The 24,046-nt window shown below is 41.2% G+C and overlaps 1 protein-coding gene across 2 annotated transcripts in view; it reads left to right on the top strand.

The window, feature by feature from the left end:
• The window catches only part of fmn2 (formin 2), a 242,202-nt gene that overhangs the window by 197,593 nt on the left and 20,563 nt on the right, over window positions 1–24,046 (top strand). For both annotated transcript variants that reach the window (XM_062975121.1, XM_062975120.1), the window contains exon 17: window positions 16,250–16,399. In XM_062975121.1, coding sequence (XP_062831191.1) covers window positions 16,250–16,399 — 150 coding nt within the window. The remainder of the gene's footprint in view (window positions 1–16,249; window positions 16,400–24,046) is intronic.

The following is a 24,046-nucleotide window of genomic DNA, read 5'->3' as shown; positions in this document are numbered from 1 at the left end:
TTAAATAGGATCTCTTTATTTTTATCATATTCAATGTCCAACATTCCAAATAAGAAATACTCGGGTTCTCTTTTAATTTTTATCTTTAAAATTGTTTGTATGGCTTCATTTATGTTTTTCCAATAGAGTTGGACTTTTGGACAAGTCCACCATAAGTGAAAAAAAGTGCCAGTCTGTTGCTCGCACTTCCAACATTTGTCAGATGTGTTCTTATAACATTTAGAGATTTTATAAGGGGTAATAAACCACCTGTATTGAAGTTTTAACCAGTTCTCTCGCATGTCATATGCATAAGTATATCTAAGGCCCTGATTCCAAACCTTCACCCAACTTTTTAATTGAATCTGGTGTCCCACATTCTGGGCCCATTTCACCATGCACTCCTTTATCTGCTCTTTTGCTGTTGCCCACTCTAGTAATTTTTTATATAATTTTGTAATTAATTTTTGATCGCTCTTCATTACATCGTCCCAGAAGCCATTTCTGTCTGCGAAACCTGACTCTTTGTCTTTCCTGAAAAGGTCATACACCTGTCTATAGTGGAACCAGGAGCATTTCGGGAACATAATTTTAATGTCTTTTTCCTCTTTTAATTTAAATTTTCCTTTTTGTTTTATTAGCAGATCATCATAAGTAGGCCAAGTTCGCCATCCCAGTTCTCTCCTTTGGAATGATTCCAAAGGAGATACCCATAAAGGGGTTTGCGTATAAAATTTAGATTTATACCTATCCCAAATTTTATCAGGCCGGCTCAGATAAAATGGTTAGAAAAACTTCTTTCTATCTTTGACTTATCATACCATGTATAGGCATGCCAACCCTTCCGTAAGTCAAATCCCTCCAAGGTCAAAATGCTTCACCTTTTTAGAGTTGTCCATTCTCTAATCCAACTTAGGCCCACAGCTTCATAGTACAGTCATAAGTCCGGTAGGCCAAAACCACCTCTTTTTTATCATCTATTAAATTCGTCCGATTTATTCTAGGCTTTTTGTTTTGCCATATGAATTTAGAAATGTCTTTATACCAAATATTAAAAGTGCTTAAGGTAAGGTAAAAAGGTTTTCCCCTGATGTTAAGTCCAGTCATGTCTGACTCTGGGGGTTGGTGCTCATCTCCATTTCTAAGCCGAAGAGCCAGCGTTGTCCGTAGACACCTCCAAGGTCATGTGGCCAGCATGACTGTGCTTAGATTCCTTATAATTGGGAGAAATTGGAATAAGTAGAGCAGTTTGGGTAACACATTCATAATTGAAATTCTGCCAAGAAGAGACAACTTCAAATTTTTCCAATTGTCCAAGTCCTTTTTCACTTCCTTCCATTTTTGTTCATAATTATTTTTCATCAATTGGGAATTTTTACCTGTTATTGTTGGACCTAAATATTGGATTTTATCAACCACCTGAAGACCGATAAGTTTGGATAATTCTTCCTTTTACTCTTTTGTCATATTTTTGGTTAAGGCCATCGATTTCCTTTTATTTAGTTTTAGACCTGCAACTTTACCATATTCTTCTACTTTTTCAATCCAATTTTTTATGCTATCTAGTGGGTTGCTAATAATACAAATCACGTCATCGGCAGAGGCTCTAATCTTGAATTCTTCACTCTTTATCTTTAGACCCCTGAGTCTGGAGTCTTGTCTAATCTCATTTAGCAGGATTTCCAATGACATTATGGACTTCCGGGTGGATGCTATGGAGGCAGGACGGGTGCCCTGAAGCTCCCAGGATGCTACCACCCAAGTGGTCGGATAGAGCCTGAAGGCTACCTCTATCAGACAGAATTTTTAAGTCTGATAGACAGCTAAACTCAAAGGGTCTGCCAATGGTCTTAGAGCCCCTCGCCCCTCAAGGGTAAAGGTCCATGGATCCAGCAATAGGCTTCCCACAGGCAAGCGGACCGCGAGGGGTGCGATTCAGACTTTGTCCATCTGACTGCCCACCCATCCACTTTCCATTATCAAAAAGAAGACGCTTCATACGAGTGAGTAGTTCAAACAAATTGACTCTCCTTTATTGGTTCAATACCCCTCCACGATTTGGAAGCTAAAGTGCTGAAAGACTACATAAAGATTGGAAGAAAAAAAGGAGTAAAAGTGGATGGGATCTTATATTAACCCAGGCCTCTTAAATATTAAAAAAGGACCATGCCTCTTAAACATTAATATGTATGAATGAAAGCAGACTGCATCTTTTAAAGGAGAAAAGAGGAAAAAGGGAAGAAGGAGGGATGGAGCCGACATTTTGAATTCTCTAATACAGATATTCAGAACTTCCACTGACCTTGGCTACGAGATTGTTGTGTCTATCCTCCTCCTTTCTTTAAACAAATAGAAGACAAACTGTGCAGGCTTGTGCCGGCTCCAAACAATGCAGAGCAATGAGACAGGAAACAGGAAGGGGAAGGAACAATAGAGAAAGGAATATGTGAGATAGAGGGACATCGATAGAGGCCCATAAACTATAGATCTACAGTCTATGTGAAATGTAAAGTTTATAGAACAACAATGGTCCATAACTAAGACGGGGAATTGAAGACTGAATTCAGGAGCGGTAAATTAGTGGAGAACGAGGTGCAGCGGCAAACTGGACTTAGAACGGGAGAAGATAACGGTGCGGACAAGGTGAAATCAGAGTGAAAAGAAGGCAACTGTGCGGACAAGGTGGTGAGAATGAGAGACAACGGCGCAGAAGAGGCTATGAGGATTGGCGGGTGAAAGACAGCAAATGAGAGCGGGAGAAGACAACGGGGAATAAAAGGTGCAACAAAGAGTGAAGAGAGATCAGAAGACAGGTGACCAACAGAGGCCAGCAGACAGAAGACAGCAAGTTGATTGATTAGGTTATGGATAGAAAGCAGCAAGAGGGTCACCTTCAAAGGAAAGAATAACTTTTTGAGGGAGATTTAGTTTTGACACCCAGTAGAGGAGAGGCAGTTAAGGAAAAGGGATCACTTGAATCTATATCTAATATTAAATATTATTTACATTTGGTGACCAGGGACAACCCCCTACCTATTTTAGCCAACAATATATCTAGGCTACATATTTACAATTAATCAATAATTATTAATTAATTACTGAATAATTACTGATGATCATTCAATTATCAATCAATTAATTATCAAATTAATCAGTCAGGTTATAACCAGCATTTTCGATTCTGTCCAGAAACAAATCAATGCCAAATGCATCTGTACGATCCCTGTAATCTAGTGCGTCAATAGTTTTGTAGCAGTTGAAGTTTCTGGGTAGTTTTCAAAGGCCTACCTAGAGCAGAGAACATTACATATGGGATGTGAATAATCCAAATGGGATGTGAATGAGTCATGTGTCATCATGGTCAGGTCAGATACTCTCAGGAGTAGCTGAAGCATGAGTTTTTAACTTTGCAAATGGACCCGTGACCATTGCAGAAGGCTGGACATGCAGGTTCAGATCTGAATTCAAAATATGTCTGCTTCTTCAGGGAAAATGCAACCCAATCCTACAGAGGTTGGTTTCATGTCTCCTAGTTTTGGATAGTCCCTTTCAGCTGACTAGGAAGGTCACTGTTTTCTCTGGATCAAGTTTCATTTTTTTTTTTTCCATTTCTATCCAATCTATTACTAAAAGCAGGCACTCATTGAGAACTGCAACAGATTCACTGGATTTCCATGAGGAGAAAAAAATGAATTAGATGTTGTTGTAATAGTGGTGACACTGGACCACATAACTCTGGAAACTTCCCCCAGTTTTTGTTGTGTATAATATCACTTCAAAAGATGGGTGAGGGAGTGAGTGTGAGAGAGACAGAGACAGACAGACAGACAATATGGCCACTAGAATATTTTCTTTCAAAATGATACACAAACGTTTTTTGTAATTAATGTTGATGTACTTTGGATTCCGCTCAGTTGTTTCCAGAGTTTGTCTTTTGATCTCTAGCCATCTCCTTTGCAGCTTTTTAAAGAAAACATACTATTGAAGACCATTCCAGACAATAAAAATAGTAAAGAATGTTGTGGCCATTTAAAGCAAAAGAAAAAAAAACTAGCACAAACTTCTGTTGATAAGAATCCTCTTCAAGTGATATGTACATTAAGGTACCTACTTACTTGAAAAGATTATTCCTGTCTTTGGCTTCCCTTGTATGGATATACTTTCGGCATCTTTGATGTTTAATTTTAGAGCCAAGGTCTAACTAGTCAATAAGAACATACAGGCCTGCATTTTTTACTTTACAGATCACTGAAAATGCTGAATACATTTAGTGTGCTAAAACATTTGGTCCAGTTGCTTTCCCTCTTAAAGAATATATAGTATGAAATTTTTATTTCGAATGCATCTACTGAAATGTTTCAGTGCTAAACACACATGTTTTAGCAAAGGGTGAGAATCAGTGCTTCACTAAACTAAATAAATAAGAGATTAGTTACATTCTGCTAATCATGGGTAAAATAGCAATGTATTGGGTGAATAGACAAGTGAGTGACTGCTAGCTGCAGTGATGGATTAGCTAGAGCACAATTAATGTGATTAATGTGGTTAGATTTTTCTTTTTGAAGTGACTTTGTGCCACAAAGTGTCTGTCTCATGATTACATGTCATGGAGTTTCACTGAATGCAGATTCACTGTTTGATATGGGAAATAGTTGAATATGCAACCACTCTGTGACATTTTAAAACTCAGGGAGGGAGGAATGTTTTACAAAATTAAATTTTGAAGAGAGCCCCAAATAAATAGTTTGAGAACAGTACGACCTAAATGTCCAGTTGTTTAGCAGAAATGCTAAAATGGAAAATTAATCTTTCAGACATAGTGAAGACAAAGGAAATGGTATGTCTGACCTAGAGATTCCATAAAGTGTCTGGCTGTTCATTTGTCAGAAGTGAGATGTTTAATAGTTTCTGAAAGGTTGTATACTCTTTTATTTATTTATCATATTTAGTAACTTTAAGAGTGTCAATGTGCGAAGTGTTTATTCAAGAAATGGATTTCTGGCACATGAGCAAAAAGAAAAGTTCAATGTTTAGCTCATAAGAAGGGCATAGTCTAACATCTCCTAGTAAGTATTCCAAGATGAGAAGAAACACACAGATCTGTGTTTATCTAGCTTACACAGGCAGATGAGGAAGGCTCCAGCCTGGCATTAAGGCTGAAGTGATACGGAATGTCTTCAGCCAATCTCAAACAATTATATTACTTTCTGAACAATATTGATAAAGTGCAATAGGAAAAGGTCCTGGCACTTTCCAGTTTGGAGTCTCATTGCTACCTACCTGAGAACCTGCAAAATACTTGGCATGGTAAAGAAGAAAACACATTTTGTTCAGAGGAGGAGACAAAAGAATGTTGGGAATTATAAATCATAATTTGCATTTTAGATAAGTAATGATCCCATTCATACCACTTGAGACACACCCACATAAAGTAAGATATGCCAGAGAATGAATCTATGATCTTCTTCATATAAAGCAAGTGTGCTAGTCCTCACCAATGTCAACATTTCATGTTTTGGGGTGATAGCAATGGTTAAAGATAGAGTGTTTTTAAAGGTGTCTCCTTTGCAATCATATAAGTGTTTGGGCCTTTACACTCTGGAGCAAACTACTTAATAAGAAGACTCATTTATATTTAAAGAGGCCAAAGAAGTTAAGAAAGGTGTCAGAAACCTAACAAGCTACACAGACAGCTCACAAATTTTCCCTGGAGTACATGTCAAAATCAATTAAGATCTAGAAACAAAGCAATCCCTTGAATAAAACAATTCTGAAAATTAATCACGCACTTCATTGGTCCATCCAATTCACTTAACTAGGTCTAATCTCCTAATAATCACTTATATCTTGTTTCATGTCATTTCTTAATTGAATCTTCATTTTAAGAGAAATTGGAAAATAATAAATGAAATGAAAAATTTAGTTTCTCCCTTGAACAGGGAAAGCATGTCTTTTACTTGATGTGAATACATTTGCTATTGATTTGTTATTGTTATAGCTGTTCAGTTACAGATATAAAGGCACCCCTAACTATAAAATAGACATTCTATTTGAAACATGATAGCACATAAATTTAAAATACATGAAAAATAAACCCACATTCACAAATCAAGTAATCTTTAAATGCTAAACCATGCCTAAATAAAAAAAATTGCCCATGGATGGAATGATGTTAAAGATACTTATTTACTTATTTAGGTGATCCCTTGTTGTCCGAGTATGATGGCCTTCCAAGTGTAGTGTCTTGGCAATGGATACGTAGGTGACTGTAGAGTCCCATTCTTGACCCGCATATTCTTCCACAGTGAGGTCATCGGTTTCCAGGTGGAAGGTGGATCCAGTCAGGGTTGGCTTGACGCACCTTCCTCTTGGCATGTTTCTCCCTTCCATCCTCCATTCAAGCCTCTTTGAATTCCGCAGCACTACTGGTCACAGCTGACCTCCAATTAGAGCACACAAGGGCCATGGCTTCCCTGTTCTCAGTGTCTATGCCACAGTTTTTAAGGTTAGATTTAACCTCATCTTTAAATCTCTTTACCTGTTCACCAACATACCATTTTCCATTCTTGATTTGGGACTATAGTAACTGCTATGGGAGACAGTGATCGGGCATTCAGACAACATGGCCAGTCGGATGGAGTTGATGGCGTAGGAGCAACACTTCAGTGCTAGTGGTCTTTGCTTCTTCTAGCATGCTGACATTTTTCCGCCAGTCTTCCCAAGAGTTTTGAAGGATTTTTCAGAGGCAACACTGATGGAATCATTCCATAAGTTGAGTGTGACGCCAGTAGACGGTCCACTTTTTCAGGCATATAACAGGGTTGGGAGGACAATAGCTTTATAAACAAGCACCTTGGTATTCCTACGGCTGTCCTGATCCTCAAACACTCTCTGCTTTATTCAGAAAAATGCTGCATTTGCAGAACTCAGGCAGTGTTGTATTACAGTGTCAATTTTGACTTTTGTGGAGAGGTGGCTTCCAAGGTAGATTCAAAGATGGAGCTAGCCTGGCTTTCCTTGGCAACAACAATCTGACCCTTGAAGCAACCGCTTGAGGCGGCTTCCTGTGTTGGCATTTACTTTAATGGGGGAAATAATAATAATAACAATAATAATAATAATAATAATAATAATAATAATAATAATAATACAGTAGAGTCTCACTTATCATTATCATCATCATCATCATCATCATTTAATTACTTATTAATCGCCCTCCATCCAAGATGCCCTAGGCGATTTACAAGATAAAATTGTATCACTTATCACTTATCCAACATAAACGGGCCGGCAGAATGTTGGATAAGCGAATATGTTGGATAATAAGGAGGCATTAAGGAAAAGCCTATTAAACATCAAATTAGGTTATGATTTTACAAATTAAGCACCAAAACATCATGTTATACAACAAATTTGACAGAAAATGTAGTTCAATATGCAGTAATGCTATGTAGTAATTACTGTATTTACGAATTTAGCACCAAAATATCATGAAGTATTGAAAACATTGACTACAAAAATGCGTTGGATAATCCAGAATGTTGGATAAGCAAGTGTTGGATAAGTGAGACTCTACTGTAAAACTTTATTTATACCCCGCCACCATCTCCCCAACGGGGACTCGGGGCGGCTTACATGGGGCCATGCCCAAAACCATACAATATGACAGAATATAAAACAACATATCATAACACAATTTAACAATACAATAAATAATAACATACATTACAACCCAAAATTCAGAAAAAGCAAGAAAAACCAGGGCAGGCCACATGCTCCATGCTTCCCCCCATGGGATCAACAGCTGCAGGAGCCAGATGATGCAGGGCGGTGAAGCGAGGTGAGCCTTTTTCGGCAACCATGTGACAAAGCTTGTTAATGAAGAGGAGGAGTTCCAGAAACCAGAGGAGGGTGAATGTTGCCCCCTATTCAAAAAGGGAGAGAGGGCCTAAACAATTACCACTACTACCACCCCCAGTCAGCTGATACCAATACCAGGAAATATGTCTGTAATTACTTAAAAAAGAATGCTGTGATCACTAAAAGTCAACATCGGTTTCTCAAATACATGTCATGTCAGACAAATATTTTTTTATAGAGTTACAAGCACAGTAGATGAAGGGAATGCTGTGGATCTAGCATATCTTGATTTCAGTAACATTTTTGACAGAGTCCCCCATGATGTTCTCACAAAGAAACTAGTCAAATGTGGGCTAGATAATGCTATGATTAGGTGTATTGGGAAGTAGTCAACTAGTCAGAATCTCAAATGACTCTAACAGAGCTGGGTCAAAACTAACAGAATGAGCATCGACAGGGAAAATGCACATCACTACACTTAGGCAAAAAATAAATAAATTGCACAGATATACAATGGATGCACCTGGTTTGAAAACAGTACATATGAGAGTGATCTAGGAGTTTTTGGTGAACCACAAGCTGAATATGAGTTTACAGTGTGATGCAGCAGCTAAAAAAGCCAATGCATTGCTAGACTGCATTAGTAAGAGTATAGTGTCTTCCCAGAGAAGTAGACAGAGAAGACACACTCTTTTCTTTTTGTGACTGCCTAATAGAAACAAGTGGAATTTCCCCAGAGGGATTAATTGAGAAATATTTCCCTTCTTTTGTTTTTGGCACTTCTGACTAATGTAGTTATATGAACTAATGTTGGTGTGAAGTTGTTTCAGATTTTTCTCGGTGTCCTTTCCATCTCCTATTGATTTTGCTATTTCTATTGCCTAATCTGTGACTTTACCATGTTTGGGGATTAGGGGTAGACTTTTTGTTTCTTATATTTCCTTATTTGAATGATGTTTTCTTCTAATTTGCTTTACTGTTTGAAATCTGATGGTGGCCTTGTCAAAAGGCAGGAAATAAATGTTTTAAATAAATATAAATAAGAAAATTAGTGACGCATCCAGAAAAGCATTGCACCATTGCCTCTGGGTTTAAAGCCATATAAAGTAAAAACAAAGAACTATCTCCACTCATTTATATAAGGATATTTAAATCCTTTATGTGTGGAATCTGAACTGGTTTAAAATCTTTGTTGCAGTTATTACCCTCTGCCCTCCATAAACACAACAGTGGTGTGAACAACGAATGACTTGTTTTTAAGCAGGATTTGAAAAGTCATGCTAGCTGAAATAAAGCCATTGACCTTTGGTGCCTCTAATAATCCCTTACAGCAATCTCCCCCCACTTTCTGCACTAGTGATGGAAGCATAGGTACAGCAGTCCTCTTTGCTCAGGCACTCTTGAGATAAGCATCTCCAAGGGCTATACAAACAATACCCTAACCTTACAAAAACCATCTCTTCATTGGTAAGTGTTCCCAATTTACTGATAAGGAAGCTGAAGTGCAGACACAATGTGACCTCACCAAAGTGATGTTGTGTTTAATAAATACACAGCCAGAGCAATGTATAGCCTGGGCTGGCAATTTTGACACTTCCATTGTGCACTCAATCCAGGACAGAGGACTCCCAACAGTTCCAGTTTCTGAGTCCCTAAACCACTAGCCATTCTCCACTTAGCCTTATGGGAAATACTTTATCCAAGTTTTATTAGTGTCCATTGTGACTTGTAATTTTACCTTTTCTTCTTCCCACTCTTCTCCTGTCATATTTTGGCTATATTTTCTGTTGATGTAGCCATTCTAAACGAAGATACTGCATTTCATCCAGAACATTCCCTTGAAGTGATTTTCAGGCAATACATTCTTCACTCTACACTTCTTTTTCCATTTATTGTACTTTGAATAATGAACTATAGTAATCACTATTATTGATTTTTCATTATATGGCCAAAGTACTCTAGTTTTCTAAATTTCATAATTTCTTGATGTTTACTTTTTTCAGTACTTTTTTGTCCACAACTCTTTTGTAAGATTATCATAGTGGGTCCAAAACCTGAAAGGCTATAAAATGACTTAGCCTTGATAATGTGACAAGGAACTGCCCCTGGTAATGTCATTAAGCAGGACAACTTAAGCATCAACCACAATTGCATGGAATGCTCTATTCGGATTAAGAAAAACAGGAAAGCTAACCAGGAAGGAAAACATGTATCTACAGAATAAACAACTTTTCAATTAAAATCCACAAAACAAATATAAAAATCATTTAAAACACAAAGCAAGGTTGGACCACAGTGCTGCTGTCATTAACAGGATGTGAAAAGGAACTTTAGTCCAAAGGAAAAGTTAGATTTTTTTGTAATAAAGTCGGCCGCATGTCTAAAGCTCCAACATTAGAGAGCAAACCAAACTTCTCTAGGGAAGGAGTTCCATCATATAAGTACTGCAAGTAGAGAAGAAACAGCTAAGCACGCTCTTCTGGAAAGTCATAGAATCATAGAGTTGGAAGAAACATCCAGTCCAACCCCCTGCCAAGAAGCAGGAAAATCACATTCAAAGTACCCCCGACAGATGGTCATCCAGCCTCTGTTTAAAAGCCTCCAAAGAAGGTGCCTCCACCACACTCCGGGGCAGAGAGTTCCACTGGTGAACAGCTCCCATAGTTAGGAAGTTCTTCCTAATGTTCAGGTGGAATCTCCTTTCCTGTAGTTTGAAGGTGTTGTTCTGTGTCCTAGTTTTCAAGGCAGCAGAAAACAAGCTTCCTCCCTCCCTCCCTCCCTATGACTTCTCCTCACATATTTATACTTGGCTATCATGTCTCCTCTCAGCCTTCTCTTCTGCAGGCCAAACATGCCCAGCTCTTTAAGTCGCTCCTCATAGGGCTTGTTCTCCAGACCCTTGATCATTTTAGTCACCCTCCTCTGTAAATATTCTAACTTGTCAACATCTCCCTTCAATTGCAGTACCCAGAATTGGACACAGTGTTCCAGGTGTAGGTCATGAATCCACTCTCTGAGGTTGCTTACCATAAGATAAGGTGGTCTGTTGCTTGGTCTTGCCCAAGACTTTTGTGTTTAGTCCATTTAATTGCATCTAGAAACAAATTAGAAGTCTGTGCAAATTGTACAAGACCAGTGTATCTGTATTTTGTACCAGCTGAAGTTTCTAAATGTTTTTCAAAGAAAGGTCTACTTACAAAGGCTTGCTGGAAAGATGCTTGAGGTAGTTCACCAAACAATGACCAGTGATGGCCTCCGTGTCAGTGAGCAGTAGGTCAACTCTGGGAGTTAGTCCAAACTTTAAAGTAGCCATCCTATGTGCTGAACTTAATTTGGGCATAGAGGTTAGCACTAGACATAGGCTCAGTTACTGTTTCATCTGTTTCATTTGTGTTTCTGTACCATTTTGTTTATTCAGAATGCACAAAATGGTACACCCCACTCCAGTTTGGAAATACCAATGAAACAAATGAAAAGTGGGAACAGTAACTGTTTGTCATCTTATTTTCATGCCTGCCAGGACTGCAGGCCCTGGGAGGCACAGGAGCTTCACTCTTCTCCTGCTTAACTGTGTAAAGCAAAGAAAAAAAACTTTACTGTAACCCCATCAGCATGTGTGGACACAGCACATCTTCAGGGTCTTGTGCACACATGCATTTTGGGCTGGCTTGCCACTCTCCTTGTAAAAAGACTGCGCCTGGCAAGCAGGCCTACTAGCAAGCCCTGAAGCAGTACGCGGAAATACCGCATCTTACTTAGCACTCCACTTCAGACCGAACAGCAAGCGCATCTTCAGGGTCTCAAGCGGAGTGCCGAGTAAGATGTGCTATTTTGGTGCTCCACTTCAGAGCCTGCTGACAGGCCTGCTTGCCAGATGCAGTCCTTTTCCAAGGAGAGTGGCAAGCCGGCCCAAAACATGTGCGCACACCAGACTCTGAAGATGCACTGTGTCCACACACGCCAATGGAGTTACAGTACGGTTTTTCCCCCCTTTGATTTACACAGTTAAAGGGGAGAAGAGAGAAGCGCCCATGCCGCCCAGGACCTGCAACCCTGGCAGGCACAAAAATATTTGTTTTGTTTTAGACCTTTTCTGAAATGCCATTTGTATAGGCGCCCTTTTTCGGAAGCGGCGCCCAAAAACAGAAATGGGGCCATACGAATGGAACATACAGAAACGGATAGCAATTCCATACTAATGCCCAACACTAGTTAGCACTTTGGTCATTCTTTAATGTTCAAACTAAAACCCACCATGGAATTGCTACTCCATTTTTAAGCTCTTTTCCCTTTTCTTTATATGCACTTATCCTTAGGAATAGTTTCCTTTATACAGTTTGTGCAAGACCCCTTCTTATTTCATATGACCAGTAACTATAATTCTGCACAGTGGTTCTAGTATTATCCTATGACATTGTGGGGTATGGGTGGTGTTGGAGTGAGCTCCTATGTTTTAAACAAGACAACAGAATGCTTTGAGAAAATTCTATAACTTTTATTTCTCTTGTGGACAGGGTGCTAAGAAAAATCTTGGTCCTTTATAGGGGAAAAAGTCTGCTGAGAAATATTGATATAGCTCTTGTTGTTCCTGTTAGTTATTAAAAAGCACCCATGATTGCAGAGACATTGTGTGCCGAATGCATCAATAAATTAGACAACTCCTTTTAAAAGTTCAGTCTAAAACTCCATGAATTCGCCACCCCAGTGATATGGAATCTACAGTGAAATGGATCCCCCCCAATGTAGAATATTTCTTCATTTGTAAAATTTGTAATTTGAGTTACTGGCATTTTTGAAATTTAAAGAGAGGAATAGCATAGAATTTAACCTCCAAATGCACAGTTTTGATCTGTGACCTCTATATGTGTAGAAAAATCAAATAACTGTAAAAACATGGATGGAGGGAAGTAAAACTGTGCCTTTGCTCATCTGTTTCCTTTTTAAAACAAATAGACACTGTGGAGATGGTTTAATTACCATAAATGGAAAACCTTCTCAGACCAAATGGAGGTGATTACTTTAAAGGCAACTTGCCTGTGCTTACTTGATAAACAAGTTAATTCTTCAGGACCCCTGCTTTTAAGCCTACTTATACAACAGCCCATATTCTCCATATTTGTATGTAAGCCGTATTCGTGTATTATCGCTGCCTGATATTTTGTACTTTGCAGACAAGTCTGCTCCTGTGTAAGTGACCTGCTAAGGACTTCACTATAACTTTTAGCTGTTTAGATAAAGGAATTATGCTAGCAGGGAAATGCCGGTGTGTCTCTTAACTGGTTGTTTTTCAGTTCCCAGCAAGATTAGCAGCAGTCTGTGCAAAAGCCTGCCTTGGCCCCCCTTTGATCCTGAATTCTGAAACAAACAAAAAGCCTCCATGCCTCTGATAAATGTTACCACTGTTTGTTTATCAAACTCCTTGAGAATTTATTTGTGGGGATTTCAATCAAGTCTGGCTTCCTAATTGTTGAAAAGGCTATGGATTAGAAAATGTAGCTTTATTGTTACTTAACATTTAAACATAGTGCTGGGAAGGCCTGCTTTTTGTGTGGTGCTTTTTCATTCTCCTGCATCCTTGGGGGAAACAGTGTTGTTCTATGGATCTCTCATCCCATTCCAAGGGAAGCTCTAGGCTTTACATGTCAAATAGGATTTGAATGTGTATATCACGGTATGCAGTAAACATATCATGTTTGGACAATACAAGCATATTTCAGCCATTTGTAGCTCACACACTTTTGCATGGGGATGGGACCATGCTTGCTGGAACCCTCCTAAATCCTCCTTCATTGAGCACACTTGGGTTAGGAATTGCTGAAGTCGCAATTATTTCTGTCTTTTTAATTATTTCTTGTCAGCTACTTTGATCTAGAAACCCAGTGCAGTGCAGTGGTTTGAGTAATGGACCAGGGTTCCAATCTTTGCTCAGTTATGGAAACACACTGAGTGATTTTTGCAAGTCATGGTTTTTCTTCTAAGGCAACCCCCCTCGGAACAAATCTTGCTATGAAAACACTATGTGGGTTACTTCTGGATTAACATAAACTGGAAATTGCTTGAGGACACAGAATAATATTATCAACAACAACAGTAACTCTTGGTCCTGCTCACTTCTCATCCCAGACAACTGGATACTGTTAATTTCTAGTGTGATTCTAAGTTAATTTGTGAGCCATCAGTATCCAACAGTCTAAGGCCACAAGAAGGCAATCTGTTGCAAAGACATTAACAATCAGTGCCCATAATTTATCTATTTATTTTATGAAACTTTACTGAAAAATGGTTTAACAAGGACAAATGCAAGATACTCCACTTAGGCAGAAAACATGACATGCAAAGATACAGAATAGGGGATGCCTGGCTCGACAGCAGTATGTGTGAAAAAGATCTTGGAGTCCTCATGGACAAGTTAAACATGAACTAACAATGTGATGTGGCAGCTAAAAAGCCAACGGGATTTTGCCCTACATAAATAGGAGTATAGTGTCTAGATCCAAGAAAATCATTCTACCCCTCTATTCTGCCTTGGTCAGACCACACTTGGAATACTAGGGGCCCTCGGTGGCACAATGAGTTAAACCCTTGTGCCGGCAGGATTACTGACCGACAGGTCGGCGGTTCAGATCTGGGGAGAATGGGTGAGTGCCCTCTGTCAGCTCCAGTTCCCCATGCAGGGAGATGAGAGAAGTCTCCCACAAGGATAGTAAAACATCAAAACATCATAGCATCCCCTGGTCAATGTCCTTACAGACAGCCAATTCTCTCACACCAGTTTCTCAAGTCGTTCCTGACCAAAAACAAAAACAAAAACAAAAAAACCTTGGAATACTGTGTCCAATTGTGGGCACCACAATTTAAGAGAGATGTCAACAAGCTGGAATGTGTCCGGAGGAGGGTGACTAAAATCATCAAGGGTATGGAGAACAAGCCTTATGAGGAGTGGTTTAAAGAACTGGGCATGTTTAGCCTGCAGAAGAGAAGGCTAAGAGGAGACATGATGGCCATGTATAAATATGTGAGGAGAAGTCATAAGGAGGAGGGGACAAGCTTGTTTCCTCCTGCCCCTGAGACTAGGACATGGAACAATGGCTTTAAACTACAGGAAAGGAGATTCCACCTGCACATTAGGAAAAACTTCCTCACTGTGAGAGCTGTTCAGCAGTGGAACTGTCTGCTCCAGAGTGTGGTGGAGGTGCCTTTTTTGGAGGTATTTAAACAGAGGCTGGATGACCATCTGTCAGGGGTGCTTTGAATGCAATTTTCCTGCTTCTTGGCAGGGAGTTGGATTGGATGGCCCTCGAGGTCTCTTCCAACTCTATGATCCTATGATTTCAATATCATTTGTTATCACCCATAGTTTCAAGTACTCATGCAAAGACTGGGAACATGATCCTACTGGATCCAGTGGTCATAATTTATTTGATATGTGTATATTTATATGCAATGTAGTGAATATATCTGGGGGACTAAGTATATTGTTTTCATTCTCAGGTGATACTGCTCTGAATCAGATTGCTTACTGATAAAAATTGAAAATTTGGGAACCAGAGATCTTCCTATCATTTACCAGAGCTGATTTTTTTCTCTTCTTGAAAGGGGTTTGTCAGGGAATACTTTCATGGGAAATGTCTCATTCACTAACTTTAAATAACTTCACTTTAAAAGGCTTGGAGGTTGATTTTGGTCATGCAAACAGAATTTCCAAAAAATATAACTCTATTCAGCTACCTGCTTGTCTATAGGGTTAAAACAAACATGGCAGATAGGAGGAGTACTCTTTTTTTCAAACTGTCTTCCTCCACAAGTGAAGGTAACAATGGAATGGTCCAACCTCCCTTTCTCATATTTGTATTTTAACCTTGTTCCGAATACCTAAATAAAACAAAATGAGCAGAATGTTTAATTTCAGCCATGTTATAACAGACAGAACAAAGAGATTTACTGGTTATTAACAGAACAATCATCCCACAGAATCACTGTTTCACTGTTGTTGGGTTTAATTTCAAGATTTCCTATCTATCTTGGTAGTCAACTGCTATGCAACATTTAATTTTTATTTCATAAAAGGAATATGATATAATGTTTGTACTTCTTAGGAACAATAGACAGTGTGGTCTGTTTTGCAAAAATGTAGTAAAAATGTCACATGTGAATGGTTATGGTGTTTTTATTTTCTTGGTTTTACAAAATTAATTAGGAGCTCTGCCCTTTGAAAGATACATATATGGAAAATGCCAAACCTACTTTTCCTAAGTAAACAGAGTTATAGGTTCAGAAAACAAAAGAATTAAGATTATATCTTTGACAGGAAACTAATCAGCATACTTAATATACTTCATGTGTGATGGATGTAGTAAGAATGTTGTTCACTGATGCTAAAAGCAGATTCCATCTTTGATTTCTTCCATAGCTTTTTGGAGACTGCATCATATTTCTGTATGAAAGCAAAAATGGGTGAGAAGGAAGTATCCCTAAATGCTTTCTTCAGCATTTGGCATGAATTCAGCTCTGATTGCAAAGAATTCTGGAAAAAGGAAAATAAGCTTATTTTGCAAGAAAGGTAGGTATTGTCATTTCTTATGGTTTAAAACTTATTTTAAATGCTAGGATAAATACAAGGATATACAAAAACATAATGTCTCTCTCTCTGTGTCTGTCTGTCTATCTATATGCATAGATGGTTTTCTTTACTCATACCCTGTTACCTATATGATTGGCTTCAACATTTTAGCTTCCCCAGTTTTCAACATGAGACATCAATACCTCCCTTCTGTGCTTAAAATAAATGGTGGTTCATAGACTAATGCTGGTTCATGCCCTATTTATTGGCTTTTAGTCCCCTATGAATTTTTAGGAGGGGAAAAGAAATAGTTGCATTAATTGACACAAATATAGTATCAATCCCTTAGACCAGGCATGGACAAACTGAGGCCTGGGGGCTTATCTCAGGCCCTCCTCATTTTCCCTGTCCTCTTGGCATAAGTCTGCAGTGGCCCGCCACATCCTTATGCAGAAAGGATGGGGGAGTAAGGCACGCAGCAGCTGAGAGCCCTCTGGAGATCTCTCAGCCACTGCATGTCTTACCCTCCTAAGACAACCTGTCCTCATGCTGGGAGAACAGCTTGAGGAGGGCTCCGGAGTGCTCTCAGGCATCACCGGTCTCACCCTCCTCCTGGCATAATGCTGAGAGGACAGCCTGAAGATCGAGAGAGGAGGATTGGGGAGGAGGATAGGGGCAGTCACTGCATGTCTTGTTTTTCTCCCAGCATAAGGATGGGGTGAGCAGCCCCATCCTTATGCTAGGAGGACAACCTGAGGTTGACCCGCCCCCTCTTGGCCCTGCTCTCTCCCAGGCCCTCCCCCTTCTGAGTCCATCCCACCTAGGGTGTGCCTGGCTGCCCTTTTTCCTGGCCTGGCCCTGCTGACTGAGCCAACAAAGTGGCCCCAAGACAAAAAGGTTTGCCCATGCCTGTCTTAGACATTGGGAGGGGTGGGGGCTGCCAATCTCCCATATCCAATGGTTTAAGAAGCACCATTATATAATGCACCAAGAGATAAGCCATGGAATAGCAGTGGTAAAAGGACTGGAACTTGGTCAGTTGAAACACATGAAAAAACTAAGTGTTCACCCAGAGAAGATAAATTCCTCAGTGGAAAGGTCTTTTCTAGAGAAGCTAAACTGACCCTCTCTTTGGTATCTTTTCAGGTGTAGCTGAAGACATTTCTCTTGACAGAGCTTTGGTAATTGACTCTTTATAGAGAAATGTTTTTTAATGTGATAAATTATCCATATTTCTTACAAGTAGTACTTCTTCATGGATGCATATAGCTGCATCTTGAATTTAAGATCACACAAGATCCCTTCCAAAATCCCTTCCAACTCTTAAGATAACATGCCAGAGTTAGAAAGTGTGCAACCCTCCAGATATTGTTGGATTGCAATACTCATAATCCCTAGTTTGCATAGCTAATTCTAAAGAATGCTGTGAACTGTAGTTCAACAATATCTTGATGGCTGAATTTTGCACAGTAAAACATTATGGAATGATTACCTCCCTCCTAAATCACTTCGCAACATTTCGTGGTGTCCAATCTTAAGAGAAAAGGATATAGTACAGCACTTTTTGCTCTACTTTCTGATGTTGTTAAATTTCATGTGCAGTTTAAGTACTTAGTCTTTAGACATCAGCAAAGCTGAAATAGTTGAGACACTGTTCCTGTTAGTCATTATTATGAGTATGTAAATATTAGAGGTGTGCATGATGACAAACATCCACTTCGTTTGTATTTGTGAAATTGGGATGGCCCCCATTTTGATTCTGAAGTGTTCAGAAAAATTCCCAAGGTGTCTAACGAAAATGTTATTAGTTTTTCATTACATTATTCGCCCATTTGTGCTGATGGGGATACTTCCAGAGCACCTCTCCCCTCATTTTAGGACCATTGGGATTAAACTTGCTACAATTAGCACATATTTACCATTGTAAGCTCTCCAAATTTGAGAACTTTTCCTTCATTCACTGATTTTAAGGACATTTTTGAAGTTTTTATGCACAACATTTAAAAAAACCCCATAAGAGCTATCCCCTTCAATGCCTCTCCAATGGCACAACATCGCCAGGGGAGCACTCCCCCAAGTTTCAGAAGTATTCAAATATCCACTGATTTTTAGGGGATTTTTAAAGTTTTGTTCTTTCTCTTAACTCCACAAAACACAGACACCTGGGGGGGGGGGAGACACTTTGTGGATCCTGAGCTCAGATTCTTGCATAGTTTGTCTCCTGTATGGCATATCAATAAAACTCATATGGCTGGCTGGAGAGGCTGGAGGTTGGCTGGTTCAATCCATCCCGGCTGCAAACTAGAGAATGCGTAAGGGAGGCAAACTAGAGAATGGAAAAATTCAGCTCTTAGCTAGTCACTCGTCACTTGCTACCGCAGATCTCCTGCTCTCTCCCAACTCGCTCACAATGATGACCGAGGAAACACCAGGAACGCTTCTTCCCTTCGCCTCTCCCTCAGCCCTGATAGGCTGAGGAGAGCATGTGACATACCAAGATTGCCTGGGCTGCCCAGTAGGGTCTGCTTGCGGTGAAGAAGCTGACTCACTGTGACTTATAAAAGTAACAAAGTTATTACAAACTCTCTGCAGGTTACTGTTTTAATTTGTTTTAGGGGGGCGGGTGCAATGTGCTGGCTTCATAAATGGGTCATACGTACAAATTTACTGAATCACTTATGACCCACATCTGGATTTTACACAACCCTAGTAAATATATTGTTATATATTTTTATTCATCTTAAATGACTGAATATGAATTCTTCAAATAATAACAATTTATGATGGTTGAAAAACTCACGTTCCTTCTCACTTTCTCACTATTGAAGATAAATAAATACTGTTATGGCCTGAAACACCTTAAAGGCTAACACATTTGTTATGAGACAAATGTAGATATTGAAGAGACTTCTAGTACAGCATAACTTGGGGGATTTTCTTCCTGATAGCAAAGAGTTCAAAAAGCTATTCTGCATGGATCATGCCCTGGTGGGTTCCTGCTGCATTTCAATTCCAGTGACTTGAAGCAATCTCCAAAGTACTGATCAGAAGTTCCATAGCTAATTTTCATTTTCTTAAGTAGAATATATTGACAGCATAGATTCACTCTTTTCTCATCCTAATTGTGTACTTACCAGGCTAGATGGTCTATACCTCTACAGTCATCTGGTATGACTACTTTTCTCAAAGGCTGAATGAATTTGTCAGTCCCTGATGTAACACAGTACAGGCTATTTAGTAGGCTTGATCGATCCACGAAAAATTTGATTCTAAACTCGTTTCAAAACTAGAGGGGGGCAGCGTTTCGTTTCTGAAGGCATTTCCGAATTTTGCCCCCCAAAAAATTCGAAATTAACGAAAATTCGTTATCTTCAAAATTATTTCGTTAATGGCGGACGCGCATGCGCAGTCGCCCAAAAACAGCCCCGGGGGGGGAGTTTGGGGGCTCTCCTGCTCTCATTTTTTCAGCTATACTGATCAAATTTGGTACAGTGGGAGAACACAATCCACCCTGTTTGTTTGCTAAATTGCAGAGCGTTTGCCCTTTCCTAAGATTTATTGCGCAATTTTATAGTTCATATAAAAAAACTTTACCAATTGCAAAAAATCTGTTCCTGCTTTTGAATTGTTATTTCCTGTTCATTCAGTAGGGGTTCCATCACTGTGAAAGTCCTTCTTCTACTTGTGTAACATTGTTTCAGTGCCCATAAATCTGTCAAAATTTTAGGGCATTGGGGGCCATTGGCCAAGAGACACATTTTGCTGCCTGCCACTATGCGCAATGACTTTCCCCAGGCATCCATATTGGAGGCCATTATACCCCAGTGGCCAAGCCCCTCCCCTCCCAAGAAATGTAAGATTTCTGCGACGTTGGTTTGATTTATTGCCTGATGGCAAAATGGGGGCTTGGATCCCACTCCCCTGGGGAGCCGTCCACCGTGGCCCGTCTCCCACCCCTGTCCCTTTCCCCAAAGCAGCAGGGCGTGGGCTTAAACTGCGGAAAAAGACATGGGGGCATGGATCCCACACCCCTGACCCTTTTCCCTAAAGCAGTAGGGCGGGGGCTCAGCTGATGAGATACACATGAGGGTTAGTATCCATTAAAAGCACTGGCAGGGGTAGTGGGAAAAATTGGAGCAAAAAGAAAGAAAAAATCCCCGTGGGGATCCGAACCCCAATGTCTATCTCAGCATCAAAGACCCCATCCTGCGCCGGCGACAGTTGGCCGGCATGCATCCCGTACAGAGAGAGAGAGAAAAAAACCCAGAGGACCCCGTCCCAAAGGAGGCATCTGTGCTAAATCGCCCAAAGGGGTGCGGAACGACAGCCGCGAGATAAGAGAGATGCGGTGCAACGTGGGAAACACGAACACGTAGGCCGACAGGCAGCAAAAACAAAAGGAAAGAAAAGAAAGAAAAAGCCACAGCCGGCAAGTCCCACACATTAAAATGTTGGCCGGCATGCATCCCATAGAGGAAAAAAGAGTGGCCGCCCCAAAGGAGGCATCTGTGCTAAATCGCCCAAAGGGGTGCGGAACGACAGCCGCGAGATAAGAGAGATGCGGTGCAACGTGGGAAACACGAACACGTAGGCCGACAGGCAGCAAAAACAAAAGAAAAGAAAAGAAAGAAAAAGCCACAGCCGGCAAGGCCCACACATTAAAATAGGCCGGCCACAGTTGGCCGGCATGCATCCCAGAGAGGAAAAAAGAGTGGCCGCCCCAAAGGAGGCTACTGTGCAAAATCGCCCAAAGGGGTAAAGAACGACAGCCGCGAGAGAAGAGAGATGCGGTGCAACGTGGGAAACACGAACACGTAGGCCGACAGGCAGCAAAAACAAAAGAAAAGAAAAGAAAGAAAAAGCCACAGCCGGCAAGGCCCACACTTTAAAATGGGCCGGCCACAGTTGGCCGGCATGCATCCCAGAGAGGAAAAAAGAGTGGCCCGCCACAAAGGAAGGATCTTAGCATAATTGCCTAAATATGTACAGAGGGACAGCTGCGAGAGAAGAGAGATGCGGTGCATCGTGGGAAACACGTCCACGTAGGCCGACAGGCAGCAAAAGCAAAAGAAAAGAAAATAAAGAAAAAGCCACAGCCGGCAAGGCCCACACATTAAAATAGGCCGGCCACAGTTGGCCCGCACGCTTCCCAGAGAGGAAGAAAGAGTGGCCGCCCCAAAGGAGGCTTCTGTGCAAAATCACACAAAGGGGTAAAGAACGACAGCCGCGAGAGAAGAGAGATGCGGTGCATCGTGGGAAACACGACCACGTAAGCCGACAGGCAGCAAAATCAAAAGAAAAGAAAAGAAAGAAAAAGCCACAGCCGAAAAGGCCCACACATTAAAATAGGCCGGCCACAGTTGGCCCACACGCTTCCCAGAGAGGAAAAAAGAGTGGCCGCCCCAAAGGAGGCTTCTGTGCTAAATCGCACAAAGGGGTAAAGAACGACAGCCGTGAGAGAAGAGAGATGCGGTGCAACGTGGGAAACACGAACACGTAGGCCGACAGGCAGCAAAATCAAAAGAAAAGAAAAGAAAGAAAAAGCCACAGCCGGCAAGGCCCACACATTGAAATACTAGGCCGGCCACAGTTGGCCGGCACGCATCCCAGAGAGGAAGAAAGAGTGGCCGCCCCAAAGGAGGCATCTGTGCTAAATCGCCCAAAGGGGTGCGGAAAGACAGCCGCGAGAGAAGAGGGATGCGGTGCATCGTGGGAAACACGACCACGAAGGCCGACAGGCAGCAAAAACAAAAGACAAGAAAAGAAAAGAAAGAAAAAGCCACAGCCGGCAAGGCCCACACATTGAAATACTAGGCCGGCCACAGTTGGCCGGCACGCATCCCAGACAGGAAGAAAGGGTGACCGCCCCAAAGGAGGCTTCTGTGCAAAATCGCACAAAGGGGTGCGGAACGACAGCCGCGAGATAAGAGAGATGCGGTGCAACGTGGGAAACACGACCACGAAGGCCGACAGGCAGCAAAAACAAAAGAAAAGAAAAGAAAGAAAAAGCCACAGCCGGCAAGGCCCATACGTTAAAATACTAGGCCGGCCACAGTTGGCCGGCACGCATCCCAGAGAGGAAGAAAGAGTGGCCGCCCCAAAGGAGGCTTCTGTGCAAAATCGCACCAAGGGGTGCGGAAAGACAGCCGCGAGAGAAGAGAGATGCGGTGCAACGTGGGAAACACGACCACGAAGGCCGACAGGCAGCAAAAACAAAAGAAAAGAAAAGAAAGAAAAAGCCACAGCCGGCAAGGCCCATACGTTAAAATACTAGGCTGGCCACAGTTGGCCGGCACGCATCCCAGAGAGGAAGAAATAGTGGCCGCCCCAAAGGAGGCTTCTGTGCAAAATCGCACCAAGGGGTGCAGAAAGACAGCCGCGAGAGAAGAGAGATGCGGTGCAACGTGGGAAACACGACCACGAAGGCCGACAGGCAGCAAAAACAAAAGAAAAGAAAAGAAAGAAAAAGCTACAGCCGGCAAGGCCCACACATTGAAATACTAGGCCGGCCACAGTTGGCCGGCATGCATCCCAGAGACAGAGAGAGAAGAAAAAAACCAGGAAATGTGGGCCCAAGCCCCTCAGACCCGGGGGGCCGGCCACCGTTGGCCGGCCCCATGCCCACACCCCACAAGCCACGGGGAAGGGCATGTTTTCTTTCCGTCTGCTTTCAAAATGTGGGCCCAAGCCCCTCAGACACGGGGTGCCGGCCACCGTTGGCCGGCCCCACGCACACACCACAGAACCCACATGGGGAAGGGCATGCTTTCGTTACGTCTGCTTTTGAAATGTGGGCCCAATCTCCTTAGACCAGGGGGGCCAGCCACCGTTGGCCGGCCCCACGCCCACTCCCCACAACCCATGACACAAAGACACACTCCATGACAGCAAACCGTCTAGCCTCTGGAAAAAACTAGCCATTTATGTAGTCAGTGATTCCATTATATCGTGATATTTTGCAGCCAAATTCATAAATTAAGCAATAACAACATAACATTACTGCATATTGAACGACTTCTTCTGTCACATTGGTTGTATAACATGAATTTTTGGTGCTTTATTAGGAAAATCATAACCTCATATGATGTGTAATACGCTTTTCTTCTACAAGTCCAATCCAAGATATTTCCTTATTTAAGCTTAGGTAGGCCCGTTCAGCTTTGATCAGTGAGACTCTTCTGTATTCAAGGAAATGTTGGGTCAATGAGACATAAAATATAACTGAAGTCACAGTCAGCATACAGCATTACCAGCTTAAAAAACAGTGGTGTAAAAACACGGCTCTGGTCCGAGGGCTGAATAGAGAGGAGGTAGTTTGACAGTTAAAAAACAATACAGTGCGAAATACTATTGGCCTGGCAACCAATTCTTCAATAGGCAACGAACGACCACACAGACCTCTAAGGCTTTTTGGAAGAGGAAGGTTTTAAGGCTCTGATGTTGGGTTCATGTTTCCATGGAGTTGCACTTCAGGGAAGACTTGTGTGTATTTCTGGTGTTATTAAAGTTCTCCAGCAGATGAGCTGGATAGAGGGAAATGACTTCTGTTGGTATACAGTTAAAGTAAAGTTGAGGAAGTACAATTATGAAAGATATTGTGTGTAATGGAGTAGTAATGAATCCAAAGTAGAAACAAAGCACAAATGT

The sequence above is a fragment of the Anolis carolinensis genome, chromosome 1 (genome assembly GCF_035594765.1).
Source record: "Anolis carolinensis isolate JA03-04 chromosome 1, rAnoCar3.1.pri, whole genome shotgun sequence".
NCBI classification, from domain to species: Eukaryota; Metazoa; Chordata; class Lepidosauria; order Squamata; family Dactyloidae; genus Anolis; species Anolis carolinensis.
The sequence above is the reverse complement of the archived record's forward strand: the minus strand, read 5'-3'. Positions and strand labels throughout refer to the sequence as shown.